General features: G+C 41.9%; 1 protein-coding gene across 1 annotated transcript in view; it reads left to right on the forward strand.

Moving 5' to 3' along the window:
• Nucleotides 1-13672, forward strand: part of gabbr1b (gamma-aminobutyric acid (GABA) B receptor, 1b) — a gene marked incomplete at its 3' end in the record, with an annotated part of 158698 nt that overhangs the window by 104292 nt on the left and 40734 nt on the right. Inside the window, exons 11-14 of the mRNA XM_079828501.1 lie at nucleotides 3030-3095; nucleotides 3232-3423; nucleotides 4969-5214; nucleotides 6740-6803. Coding sequence (XP_079684627.1) covers nucleotides 3030-3095; nucleotides 3232-3423; nucleotides 4969-5214; nucleotides 6740-6803 — 568 coding nt within the window. The remainder of the gene's footprint in view (nucleotides 1-3029; nucleotides 3096-3231; nucleotides 3424-4968; nucleotides 5215-6739; nucleotides 6804-13672) is intronic.

A 13672-nucleotide genomic window follows, 5' to 3' on the forward strand; every position in this document is an offset into this window, starting at 1 on the left:
GACCGGAGGTACCTTAGGCATAGATGCACTGGCGCACAGCTGGCCCCGGGACCTACGCAAATATGCGTTTCCCCCAGTGAGCCTTCTTGCACAGACTCTGTGCAAGGTCAGGGAGGACGAGGAGCAGGTCTTGTTAGTTGCGCCCTATTGGCCCAACCGGACCTGGTTCCCCGAACTTACACTCCTCGCGACAGCCCCTCCCTGGCCGATTCCCCTGAGGAAGGACCTTCTTTCTCAGGGACGGGGCACTCTATGGCACCCGCGTCCAGACCTCTGGAAACTCCATGTCTGGTCCCTGGACGGGACGCGGAGGTTCTAGATGGCCTACCACAAGCTGTGGTAGATACCATCGCTTCAGCTAGAGCCCCCTCTACGAGGCGCCTCTATGCTCTGAAGTGGAATCTGTTCGTCGTTTGGTGCTCTTCCCGCCAGGAAGACCCCCGGAAGTGTTCGATTAATGTTGTGCTTTCCTTCCTGCAGGATGGGTTGGAGCGGCGGCTGTCACCCTCCACCCTCAAAGTGTACGTCGCTGCAATAGCGGCGTATCACGATGCAGTAGACGGTAAATCCGTTGGTAAGCACGACTTAATCGTCAGGTTCCTCAGAGGTGCGAGGAGACTAAATCCTCCTCGTTCTACCTCGTTACCCTCTTGGGACTTAGCCCTGGTGCTTAGAGCACTCCAGGGTTCTCCATTTGAGCCTTTGCAGTCAGTCGAGCTAAAAATCCTGTCCATGAAGACAGTCCTCCTGACCGCATTGGCCTCAATCAAGAGGGTGGGGGACCTGCATGCGCTTTCGGTCGACGAATCGTGCCTAGAATTCGGGCCGGCCAACTCTCACGTTGTCCTGAGACCCCGGCCTGGATAAGTGCCCAAGGTTCCTACCACTCCCTTCCGGGACCAGGTAGTGAACCTGCAAGCGCTGCCTTCGGAGGAGGCAGACCCAGCCCTAGCTTTATGTCCCGTCCGCGCTCTTCGCGCTTACGTTGACCGGACTCAAAGCTTCAGATCCTCACAGCAGCTCTTCGTCTGTTACGGAGGTCAGCAGAAGGGAAAGGCTGTCTCCAAGCAGAGGTTGGCCCACTGGATAGTGGATGCCATTGTCTTGGCTTACCAGTCCCAAGACGTACCTTGCCCGTTCGGGGTGCGAGCACACTCAACAAGGAGTGTTGCTTCATCCTGGGCGCTGGCTCAAGGTGCCTCGCTGACAGACATTTGTAGAGCTGCGGGCTGGGCGACACCTAACACGTTCGCTAGATTTTATAGCCTCTGTGTAGAGCCGGTATCTTCCCGCATCCTCGCCCCCCAGGGCCAGTAGCGCTAAGTACCCGTTCTAGTGTCGGCTTGCAACGCCACTCCCGCCTCCGGGCCGGATACGTGCGTCTATTCTTGCTCCAGTTGTGTTCCCCGGAAACGGCTAACCCTGTGAGTTCCTCCGTCACCCCTGCGGTGCCAGACGTTGCGGCCGTCTGGCGCCAGGCCTGCACCCGTATGCTTGTGGAACGTGTGTGTAGGCTGGGTTCCATATGTTGCGGTCCCCTCACGGCTACCCCATATGTGTATTCTCCACGGTATCTGCTACCCTGCTCGGTTAGCCCCGTGTCTTTCCCTCGACAGAGCCCGCTCTGTCATCTCTGGGATGTGTTCTTCCCCCCCTGGGATCAGGTTGGGTCCACCCCAGAGATTTTCCATAGTTGCACTACCCTAGGAGGTTAGTCCTGATGCGTATTTCCACCTCTCCTTCCATTGAAGGATGTGGCTCCGCAGCGTACCATCTCCCGAGATGGGCACGCTTTCCCAGCGTTATCCAATAGTCACGCTGAGTGGGTCTTGCAGGAACAGCAGTGACTGTCCTTCCCTGCCGGGAGCCCTGACTCCCACTCCAACTTAGGAGTGGTCCAGCGAGCTCAGGCAGGGCGCTGGAAGGGCCAGCATCCCTGGCGTTTTGGTAGGGATCCCAATTCGTCGGTCAGTTCCGACGTACGTCGAACGTGACCGACTGAAAGGGAACGTCTCGGTTACGTATGTAACCCTCGTTCCCTGAAGGAGGGAACGGAGACGTACGTCCCGTCGCCAGGTGCTGTGCTTCAGCTGAAGGCCCGAGCCACTCTTCTCGGCTCCTCAGTTGAAAACAATATGCGGTACTTCCACTTCCGTATTTATACCCGCAATGCGGGGCGGTGCGTGGAATGTGTGCACCGCATGCCAATGTCCATTGGCTCGTTTTTAATACACTCGAAGTAGATTGGTCTCTGAAACAGATCCCAATTCGTCGGTCAGTTCCGACGTACGTCTCCGTTCCCTCCTTCAGGGAACGAGGGTTACATACGTAACCGAGACGTTTTACATTACCTTATTATTGTTTTGTATTATGGTAATGGGGATTTTGGGGGAAAATGTGTTATGTTATATAAACAATATCATGATTAAAAAAATTGTAATTGCCCTTAAAATAGACTTGATTTTCTTCAAGCAAAACAAAATGTTTTTTTTTTTCTTTTGATTTCCCCCATAAACATTTCCAGACAAAAACAGGAACATGCTCCTTTATTGTGATTGGCTAGCTCTGGGTCTGTCACGCCAAAGGACATAATTTTAGTCTGGGAGAAAAATACAACAGTGTGGGGATCTGATCTCATTCTTGAGAAGAATCATTTTAATTGGAACATGGGTCAGATGATCTGTTCTCCCCTGCCCTACCACTTCCCCCATCCTGCTCTCTCCAGTGACGACTGGGCCCCTGGCTGCCTGTTTAGCAAAGGCCTGCCATGTGTGCCGCCCCAGTTTTGGTGCACAAGATTAATGGAGTACCACCAGAGGAACCATAGTAACCTGGAATATAGCACACCGCTGAGAGGGGAAAGTAGCACTGATTGGACTGCTTGTCCAAACCAAAATCACTGCAGTGTTATGCATATTAGCACTCTCAAATACTAAAGGGACCTCCCTCTCATGCTAATTCACTGACTTTTGCAAATTGTTGCATTGTTTTCTTTGTTCTAATCATCAATTCTTGCTCTGCTCCTACAGCGGCAAGATGCGCGCATCATTGTGGGACTGTTTTACGAAACGGAAGCCAGGAAAGTGTTTTGTGAGGTCAGTAATCAGCCATCCAGCTGATCATGATTAATCTATGTCAATGTCAAAAGGGAAACATGGAGTTTCTGTTCATTTGTCATTCTTTTCTCAAATCGTTCCCTAACCCGACCTGTTTCACACAACCCAACTGCAGGTCTATAAGGAGAAGCTGTATGGGAAAAAGTATGTGTGGTTTCTGATTGGCTGGTATGCTGACAACTGGTTCAAGATCAAAGATCCATCCATCAACTGCACTGTGGAGCAGATGACAGAAGCTGTGGAGGGGCATGTGACCACTGAGATAGTCATGCTCAATCCAGAGACGGTGCGAGGAGCCTCTAATCTGGTAAGTGGGTCTGAATAAAGTTTATTTCCTGACTCTCATTGATCCTAAATATAAGAATTGCTCAGTTTGTGTCGCGTGGCTATGCCCAGACCATTGCACATTTGTGTTGTGGGCTTGAATGGTATCTCAAATCATGAAGCTTTTACTTTTTGAAGCAATCAGACTTACATTTTTCGCTTGTTGGATGATAAAACAGGGGGAAAATCCATGGGCTTACACTGGAGAAACATAAGCCATATCCATAACCACCACAAAAGACTTTGACAACATGAATTTTCTTTATAAAATCTTTATTAGTTAATATTGTGTAGAATAAATCTTATTTGGCATCAATGGATTCAATTCTGACTGTATCTATTGGTCATCAGCCATCCTGCTCTCTACATGTCCTCATCGACCATTGAAAACCCCGTAAAAATCAACCAACAGTGTCCTGTGTGTTCCCATATGCTGCGTTGTTTACAATGACATCATCCTCAAATTAGTGTGGCGTAGACAAGCTTCATTCTGTTTAGATAACCAAGTTAGATAACATTTTCCCACTGGGAATAGCCCATAACCTACCGTTATATCTTTAGCTATTCTCAGATCTGAAAATCCGAAGAGTCCCGTAAGGGTCAGAGCAGTCAGGTCCAACTGTTGTACCCCTGGGAGCACTGGATGGACAGGTGTGAGCTCCAGGAGGGTGCTGGAGCCCATCCAACTCCGGTGCTCTGTGCTGGGAATTGGCTTCCATGCATATGTCCCTGCTGTTTTCCTGGATCCGGCTCAATCTGGGCACGTATCCAGACACCTATGCTTCACATCTGACGTAAAAAGACTGTCATGTTGGACAGGACAATTTGTGATAAGATGGCCATGCTAAATTGGCTCAACATCACCATAATTTGTTCCCCTCATCCTCGCTTTACTATCCCTCACTTTGAGCTGTAATTTCAAGAGAGCTGAAATGCATCTTTACGCCATAGTTTCTATCGACACACACACGCTGTTCTCCACTGTCCATTTGCATCAAGCAATCACCAGATGCCATCTGCCCATCTGCAGCTTGGCTCATTTCCTAAAACGCACCTGTTTGAAGCAAGGAAGGGTGCCTCAGCTGTTTCTATAAGGTGTGAAAAGTGTCAAGGAAATCGTTTTTTTTGTATGCCGCCACGATAAGAGCGCGCCAACTCTATTTCTTTTCCCAGTACCCCCTTAATGACATGGAACATCTTCAGAGTGTGTGAAAGCGGGAGTTTATTTTTGGCGCTTCAGGTCCTGGTGTGTGTGAATGAAGATTTCACACCCTGGAGAAAAGTACCTCCGTCTATATGATGCACTCCCATGGTGATGAACTGTACTGTAACTTACCTTGACCTCTCTCTCGTTTTCTCGCTGCCGGAAGCCTGGCGCTTTTTTCAATTCGGTGCTTTTATAGTGACAGTGAAGTCAAGCTTAAAATCCATCAAACATATGCCCTTGTTAGTGCACTACATTTTTGCCTTGTGCATACGCATCCATATGCATGCCAGATGATACCGTATGTCCTCTCTTTTGATCCAGACCTCACAGGAGTTCCTAGCGCAGCTGATGTCCAAGCTGGGTGGGAAGAATCCAGAGGAAACCGGAGGATTTCAGGAAGCTCCTCTGGCGTATGATGCAGTATGGGCCCTGGCTCTGGCGCTTAATAAGACAGTGGGGCCCTTGAAGGCAAAAGGCCGCAGATTGGAAGATTTTAATTACAATAACAAGGACATCACGGCGGAGATCTACCGAGCCCTCAACACTAGCTCTTTCGAGGGGGTTTCGGTGAGTGACAGCATTGGCTAAATAATAATTGGATATGAAGGTATTAAAGTCGTCATGATATCAAAGGTTCAGTAGTCAGTGGCAGTTAAATTGAATGAAAAGCAATTGTCTTATTCATTTGTGATGCCACAGCAAAAGCGAATATACTAACCAGTGTTATTGTTAATAAAAAAATAAAAAAAACATTTTCATTAATTGAAATAAAGCAGACATAAAATACAATACAAATATTAGATGAAAAACTTAAGCTTAATTTTTTTTTTTAAATGAGAAATTTTGTCTTGGCAAATAACTGAAAAAAGTTGAAGTACTAAAATTATTTAAAATTAAAAAATAAATAAATAAAGATAAGTAGAAATATTAAAGAGTATGGTAACACTTTACAATAAAGTTCATTAGTTAGTTAACTACATTAGTTAACATGAACTAATAATGAAATGCACTTATGAAGCATTTATTTATCTTTGTTGATGTTAATTTCAACATTTACTAATGTATTATTAAAATCTTTGTAACATTAGTTAATGCTCTGTGAACTAACATGAACAAACCATGAATAGCTGTAATTTTATTAACTAACGTTAACAAAGATGAACAAATACAGTAACAAATGTACTGCTCATGATTAGTTCATGTTAGTTAATGCATTACCTAATATTAACTAATGAAACCTTATTGTAAAGTGTTACCAAGAGTATTATGCTTTTTTACAATTTCAACTTTTTTTAGTGTGTGTAACGTTGCTTTTTGAGCATCAAAATAGTATTTTCCATGAAAATTTGTAGTCTTGAGTTTTCTTGCGGGAACATACATACATTAAAACAATTCCCACCCAGAGGTGCTGGTCGTGGTTGAGTTGCAATAATAGTGTGTTGAAACTCTTGGTTAAGGTAAGGAAAGATATTTCTGATACTTGCTCGAACAGACTGGTCCAGACAACCAATCAGATCACACTGCACTTTTCGCAAGAAGGGGCTTTATAGAAACAGGAACTAAACATACTGACAGACTGGAAAGAGAAGTGCTACAATAATGTAAAATTTGTGAAAAAATTATGTTTTTTGAACATTCAAGCATGAAAACCTATTCAAGTAGACCCACCAAAAATCATCTTACTTTTTGGTCATACTAAATACAGTACCAAAATTGCACCAAATGCATTTTATTGGGCCTTACAAATTGGTGTTTTTTATTATTATTTTGTGACAGAAAAAAAGGGTCAATTATAAGCTCCATATTCTCCTATATCATACTATACTATATCAAATATGATACTCAACAAAAAAACACATCCAAACCTTTTTATTAGATTTTCTTTATATTTTGTCTAAAGGTTCAGTAAACGTTTAAAAAAGATGACTATTATTTTATGACTATTATTTCATACGTCAGGTTTTACTGGGTAAAAGTAATAATAAATGCCATAATAGCTTATAAATAATACTAAAATAACACTAATGCTAACAAACTAAATTTAAGGGAGAAGTATACACAGAGTTATAAAAAAATGTTCGTTCTCTCTCAGGGTCATGTGGTGTTTGACGCCCAGGGCTCCAGAATGGCATGGACCCTCATTGAGCAACTGCAAGGTGAGCAAAATAAAAGTCATTGTATGATTTATTTTCCCTTGAAAACTGTAAGGTAAGATACAGATAAAATAAAGGGTAAATTAGAGTGAGTGTGGACAGCAGATGTAGGCTGTATGCATGGTTGCTTCTGCTCAGTTCTAAAATGATGAACGACTCTGCGATCAGTGTTCTCGCTCCATTTGGAGAGGGGCACAGGTGTCAGGTAAAACATTGTTATTCCTGGGTTCAAAAACTCCAGAGCTGTAATCATTTTGCTTAAGCCAGAGAACTAACGCTTGAGTTGTTGTTTTTTTAGCTCACTAAAACTCACTTTTTTTCTCAGCTCTCATGCACACTCAAAAAATTACATGTGCATGAAAAGTTAATACAATTCACTGAATATTTCAGTAGACATTGTGGTTCAGAAGAAGCCATTCTCGTATCCAAGCTAAATTAGATTTTTTTTAAACCCCATTACTTTTTTGTACATTTTTACATTTAAGATTTGGGACTTAGCTTCAAAAAACAAAAACATTGTCATTTTTGGATATTTATTCTTAATAGTATTTATTTTATTTGTACTTTTCACTTGCTGATACAACATTGGTCTTGGGCTTTATACAGACACCAGATGCAGCTCCATGCTAAAGTGAAAGGTTTCAGTTTCCGATACCATTATGGGTGTAATTGTCACCCATGATTTGGCCTTTGAAAGTGTTCAATGATTTTGTGAACTTTGATATAGTAAGTAGTACTCTGCTTTTAATCTGATCTTAACATGGCACCACTCTTTAAAACTTTTCTAGGTCACTTTTATAAGCGAAGAATTCTTCATCATTTTTAACATATTTTTCAAAAGAGCCATGGATTTCTGTAGGTGTAAAACTTTTCAAAGAGGATAAATGCGTGCTTACTTCACCCTAAACAAAAGTTAGAATTCAAAAAGAAGCCAGATGAAGTCGTCTTTGTAGAAAAGGCCTGCTTCAGTGTATGTATGGCAGAAGTCACTTGTAGGTGTTTAAGGTGTATCTGTGTCTTACATTTAACAATGGTTGCTTTATATTCCATGCAGAGCCTTTGACTGTGTGCCTATGTGACAGAACCTTTGTACATTCTGTTCCCTCACAACTAAATAATGTGAGGTCTCTGATTTCACTTTTCCAATCGATAGCTTAATATTTCTTCTTTTTTGAGACTATTTTTGTGGTATTGCTTGAGGGGGTTTGAGTCATTTTATTGCAAGGTCTGCTTTGTACATGTCTACATTTCGGATTTAGCTTTTTGACAGATGGTCTCACATGGTCTAGTCCTCTGGTACAATGTGAGATTCATGGTTTACCCTATGATGCCAAGCTGACAGGCCCTGAGGCAGAAAGTAACCCAAAACCAAAAAAGCTTCCAACAGAACACTTTACAGTTTCTGTGAGGGTCTTTTTTATCAAAGCAGTCAAAGCAATTTTAACATAACGTTGTGTCGAAGGATCTATAACCCTTTGACTTGAAGGACCCCCACTTTCCAACACAATATTCGAAGGCCCCTATATAATATAATTTCCTCTTATTATACACATATATACACAAGACTGTCCCAGGTCTGAAAAATGCTGAAGCACAGTATACTTAACAGACACTAAATCCACACCATCTCTAATACAGCTTCAGAGCAGTATTTGAGGCTAAGCATAGCCCATCATTCATCACATTCAGGAACTTACGTGCTCTGATTTTGTAGTGCAAGTTAAATTAATAAGATATTACATACAGCTTGGTAGTATTGGAAACTTTATTGGTGTAGAGATGAGTTTGTGAAATGTTTTCAACTGCTTTTTATCACTTAATTTGATGTTACACAAATAAATTGTGTTTGTTACATAGGGACTGAACAGACATTACAGTTTATTTTAAAGATTATTGTAAATCAAAATGTCTAAATAATGCTCTTGGGTATTTATAACACTATGTTGTAAGTGTGTCCCATCGAGTAACCAAGAGTTATACGCACACTTGAAGTTAGATGAATTATATAAGTTATATGAATTACAATATATAAATAATAATAATAATTAAAATCATTTGAAGTCATTCTGCATACCCCATTTTGGTGAGGCCCCTGAGTGGACCCTGGTCCCCGGTTGAGAACCTCTGATCTAGAACAAATTCAAGTTTGAAACATAACCAAGAAAATATTGAATCTCTAAAATGCTTATTTCTAAGTAGAAATTGAGTAATATGGTGATGAAATGGGCATTCATAAATCATTTTACTCCTTAAGATGCTATTTGGTATTCTTTCCGCCAGCTATCAAACCTCATGCACAGAATTGTGGGATATTAAAGAAGGAATGCATCTATTCTGCCTTCAAAAGCCTACCAGATGAAAGCATCTTAGTAGACAGGATGTTACGCAAAAATTGGATTCGGACGTGCCTGGCTGGCTTCTTACCTGCATGTAGGCAGCATTTTTCAGCCTGCAATTTACCACAATTCTGTGTGTGCAGGTCTGATGGAACAGTTAAAAGAAGTAAATTAATTTAGTAAATTAGAAGTAAAGAAGTAAATTAATTTATGAATGGCAACGTATGATTCTCTACTAAGACATACGCACTGTAGCAGGGCTCTACGCTAACATTTTTCTTGAGGAGCACTTGTGCTCCTAATTTAAAAAAATTAGGAGCACTGTCAAAAATTTAGGAGCACTTTCTGATCAATAACACGCATTCCAATTATAACTTTCCCAGGATGATCTTTGTCCCTTTAAATTAATGTCCAGGGGCATTTTTACCATTATAAGAGCAATGTTTTCTAATCTTATTAAATGTATGCATCATCTTTTGGCAATTTCTTCAATTAAAATAGAAATTGTTTTTAAAATGTTAATTTAAACAATAAATTCTGTTAGAGCAATAAGACACAACCAGACTGTTACCAATCTAATTAAATCAGCATCAAAAGATCAATCTTTGCAGTGTAGAAGTGCAACAGCAGCTCCATCTGAAGTACTGTTTAGACACATTTACATAGATTTAATGCAGCTCATGGGTGAATAATGTTGTATGAATGTTTTAAATATAAGTTTTTGAATTTAGAAATAGGCTATGTACAAGTTAAACTTAAACTTAGTTAAAAGATTTATATTTTAAATAAAAAGTCCATGCAAAGTATAAATGAAAATAAAACCGCCAGTAGGTGGCGTCAAGTCTTATGTGCGAGTCGTTCATTCAATCGTTCAAACGCAGATTCATTCGAATCAAACCGCTTGGAGATGCGCAACGTTCTGGTGTAGTTTCCCGAAATAGACAGTATTGTTGTCTATTGGACTTTTCTACAATATCATGCCAATACTCGGAGCAATAGCTGTCCGTAACTTTATGCGCTCTGGCGCTTAATAAACATAACTGCAGGCGTCTCGCGGAAGAACATTGCAGCCGGAGCTACTTCTCTGTACAGGGACTGTGCTCCTCCGCAGTGCTGCGACCCGAACTGGAATTGAATAGTCAGAATATAAACACTTATTATATGTGTACCGTAGTGATTCAGGGTAAGATAAAAACACGGTTTGGAAAATGGATTCATGATGTACTCACTCATATGCATCTAGTCGTTTGTATGGACTGCAGCTGATACAGATTAAATCAAGAACTCATACAGGGGCGTTTTAAAATTATTTTTTATTAATTCATTTTTGGTGGCATTTTTGCCCCAAGCCCCTGTTAATTTCCGACCTTGTTTATGATAATCCAAATGTTGTATTTCTAGTTAATTTTGGTTGCAAAGAAACATCAGCGGGAGGCGTCTGGTAAGTGCGCATGGCTGCGTCACACACGTTTCACCCATAGACCGTAAAAAAATATGGACGACGCGACTTCATTGACTTCCGCTGACCAAAGTTGAAGCTTTCATAGGCCCGCTCACGGCGCTGACATCTTGGGACCGAGTCTGCGCAGTAGCGATCTCGGGACCAGAGTTGCGCAGTAGAGAACAGGAAGTAGAGGCGCGATTATCAAAAGCCCGCCCACACTCTCGCAGGTGCAGAACAATTAATTATGTTGGTGTGAAATAAACAGTTATGGAAGTGTAGAAATTAAAGCTAAAGCTCCAATCTCCTCCCAAAAATCCAGAAAAAAGTCTGTTAGTGCCTCAGTGACAACTTCACTCAGAGAAGCCGTCAATCTCAGCTGTCAATCATGACGTCACACCCCCCGTTTTTATAGCATCAAATAACTCACTAAAACTAAACTTATTTAAAAAACGAACACTTGAAATGAAATTATTGTAATAAAAACTGCCTAAAATGACAGAAACCATCTTTAGGAAACAATTATTTGAAGTGTAATTAAATTGTTTAGTGTGTCTCGCGCCCATTCAAATACATGGAGAGGCGGGGTTTAGGAGCTATACTGGGACCGGCCACCGGGGGGCGATCGAGGCGCGAAAGCTTCAATTTCTGACTGGAGCACTACAGGCTTGGGTTTTACCTGGTAAACAATCTGTGAAGTGTAGTCCGTCGCACATGTTTTTTGCACATGCTCTGCTGACTAAAGGCATGAAAAGCAGTTGATTGCAGCACGAAACGTAACAGTTGCTCAGTCAGTCAGTGTTGATGCACTTTGGCAGTTGTAGTTTTTATTCCGATTGTATTATACATCTATTCATGAGAATCGATCGGGTCACTCGCACCGGTGCGCCTAAATATTTTTTCACAGTCGCACGCAGTAATTTTCAGGCGCAAATGCGCCCAAAATGGGCGCTATGTAGAGCCCTGTGTAGTCATTAAATGGCATTATGGTGACTGTATGAAACCAGTTTTCTTAGAAGGTGCCCTCGTTCATGAAACACTGCCTGTGACTGACCGGTCACCAACATAGCTGCCTATGGACCTTGACTATATAAAGTCCCAGAGTTCACAGTGCATGACAGAGCACAGTCTACACTGGGTTCAAATATCTCTCCATAAACCTCTGATATATTGTTTTGTCGATGTATAAATGTGGATGCCAGTGTAAAAAATTGATGGTATTAAAGGTTCACAGGGGCACAGTGACCTCCATTATTGCTAAATAAAAGAGGTTTGAAGCTACTACAACTCTTCATGAATATGACAGCTTGGCCAGATTGGTCATTTGGCCTAGTCTGCCAAAGGTCAGGCAGGTTAACAAGAATCCAAGGCCTCACTCACAGATATTTAGAGTTTCTTTGAAGAGATCAGTGTTGTGGGATTGGAAGTCTAACAAGGCAAGCGTTGTAAGAATGACTGGTCAATTTCAATACTGTCTTTTGGAAAGAAACATTAATATAACCAGCATCTGGGATACCAATTGAAGCCACATGTTCCATTTAAGTATTTCCTGACTTAAATATTCCATTTGAACTTCACACACAATTCCCGATGTAGTGACAGGAGCATCTCTCCTTTCATTTGCTTGTTAACCCCTTCGAGTGACTGCAACCTCAGCCATCACACATAGATTGGATCCTTTTCTCTCTCTCCTGTCGTTTGTTTTCAGCCTTTGTATTGGCGTCATTTCAGAAGCTGTCTTTTTGATCAGTGCGCCTGTGTTCCCCTGTTCAATCTGTCACATTGCTTTGTGTCTCTGCCGGTGCCCAGATCCTACGTCAATCCCTCTTTGTTTGACACAATAAAAAATAGAACTACACTTTAGCGTTTTCTGAAGAAAATATGAGTGGTTGCCCGTCCAGAACTCCAGAACCCTGCAACTCTACTGCAGTGTTCTAGGTTGGTCCTGTTGAAGTGCAACGGCTAAGGTGTTGCTGTGCGGTTGCTAGGGTGTTCTGTGCGGTTTCTAGGTGGTTACTTCCTGGACCAAATCAGAAAATGTGAGTGAAGCTTGCCCATGCATAAAATCACCTCCATAATGCTAGATTAATATAGGGGGTTGCCAAGGCGTTGTTGTGCTGTTGCTAAGGCCTTGCTAGGGAATGTCTAGGTGGTTATTTTCTGTCACAAAATAATAAAAAAAACACCAATTTGTAAGCTATGCTTACCCATCAAAATCCACCTTCAAAATGTTAGGGTGATGTGGGTGGTTGTCAGGGCATTGTTATGCTGTTGCTAAGGTGTTGCAATGTGGTTGCTAGGGCATTGCGAGGTGGTTATTTACTGTCCCAAATAAAAAAGCCCACCAAAAGGTGAGTGATACTTGCCCATGCAAAAGCTTTCTCTGCAGGTTAATTTAGATAGTTACCTGGGTGTTGTTGTGCTGTTGCTAGGTGGTTGCTAAGGCAGTGCTATTTACTGTCCTAGACTGAGTCTACCAAAATGTGAATGATGCTTGCCCATGTAGAAATTGGTGTTGCTAGGCTGTTGCTAAGACATTGCCAAGCCGATGTAAAAGCTACCTCTACAATACTATGCTAATGTGGGTGTTTGCCAAGTCCCTTTAAGACAAGTCATTTCCCTCGGTGGCCATCTTTGAAATGCCTCTCTGGCAGCTATTTCAGTCATGCAAGCTCCTGTCTCTTTGTATAGGAAACATAAAATTCCCCAAAGCCATTCACCAAGCTTACTATCAAATTGTATATTTGAAATCAGCAATGAAATCTGACAACAACTGTATCATAAATGTGATTTCTTATGCTCAAATTGTTTTAAAAAGCTTATTTTTTAGTCTGGAGCAGCCCATGCGCAGTCCTAAGCGCACATCTCAGAATGCTGACTGTTTCTATAGCAACCAGAGCTTCTAACATCAGCTGCAGTGACGAGATGACTTTACCAATCGGCGATTGGCTCTTTATTTTGAAGGCGGGATTTATTCCGCAATATTGCGCATTGCACTTTCTCCCATTCATAGTAATACGAGTGTAGGGCCTTTTTTGGAGTTGGCCCCCACTAGTTCCCCCACACTATTGGATCAGAGAACTGACAAAAGGAAA

This window comes from Gobio gobio (genome assembly GCF_949357685.1).
Source record: "Gobio gobio genome assembly, chromosome: 11".
NCBI lineage: Eukaryota > Metazoa > Chordata > Actinopteri > Cypriniformes > Gobionidae > Gobio > Gobio gobio.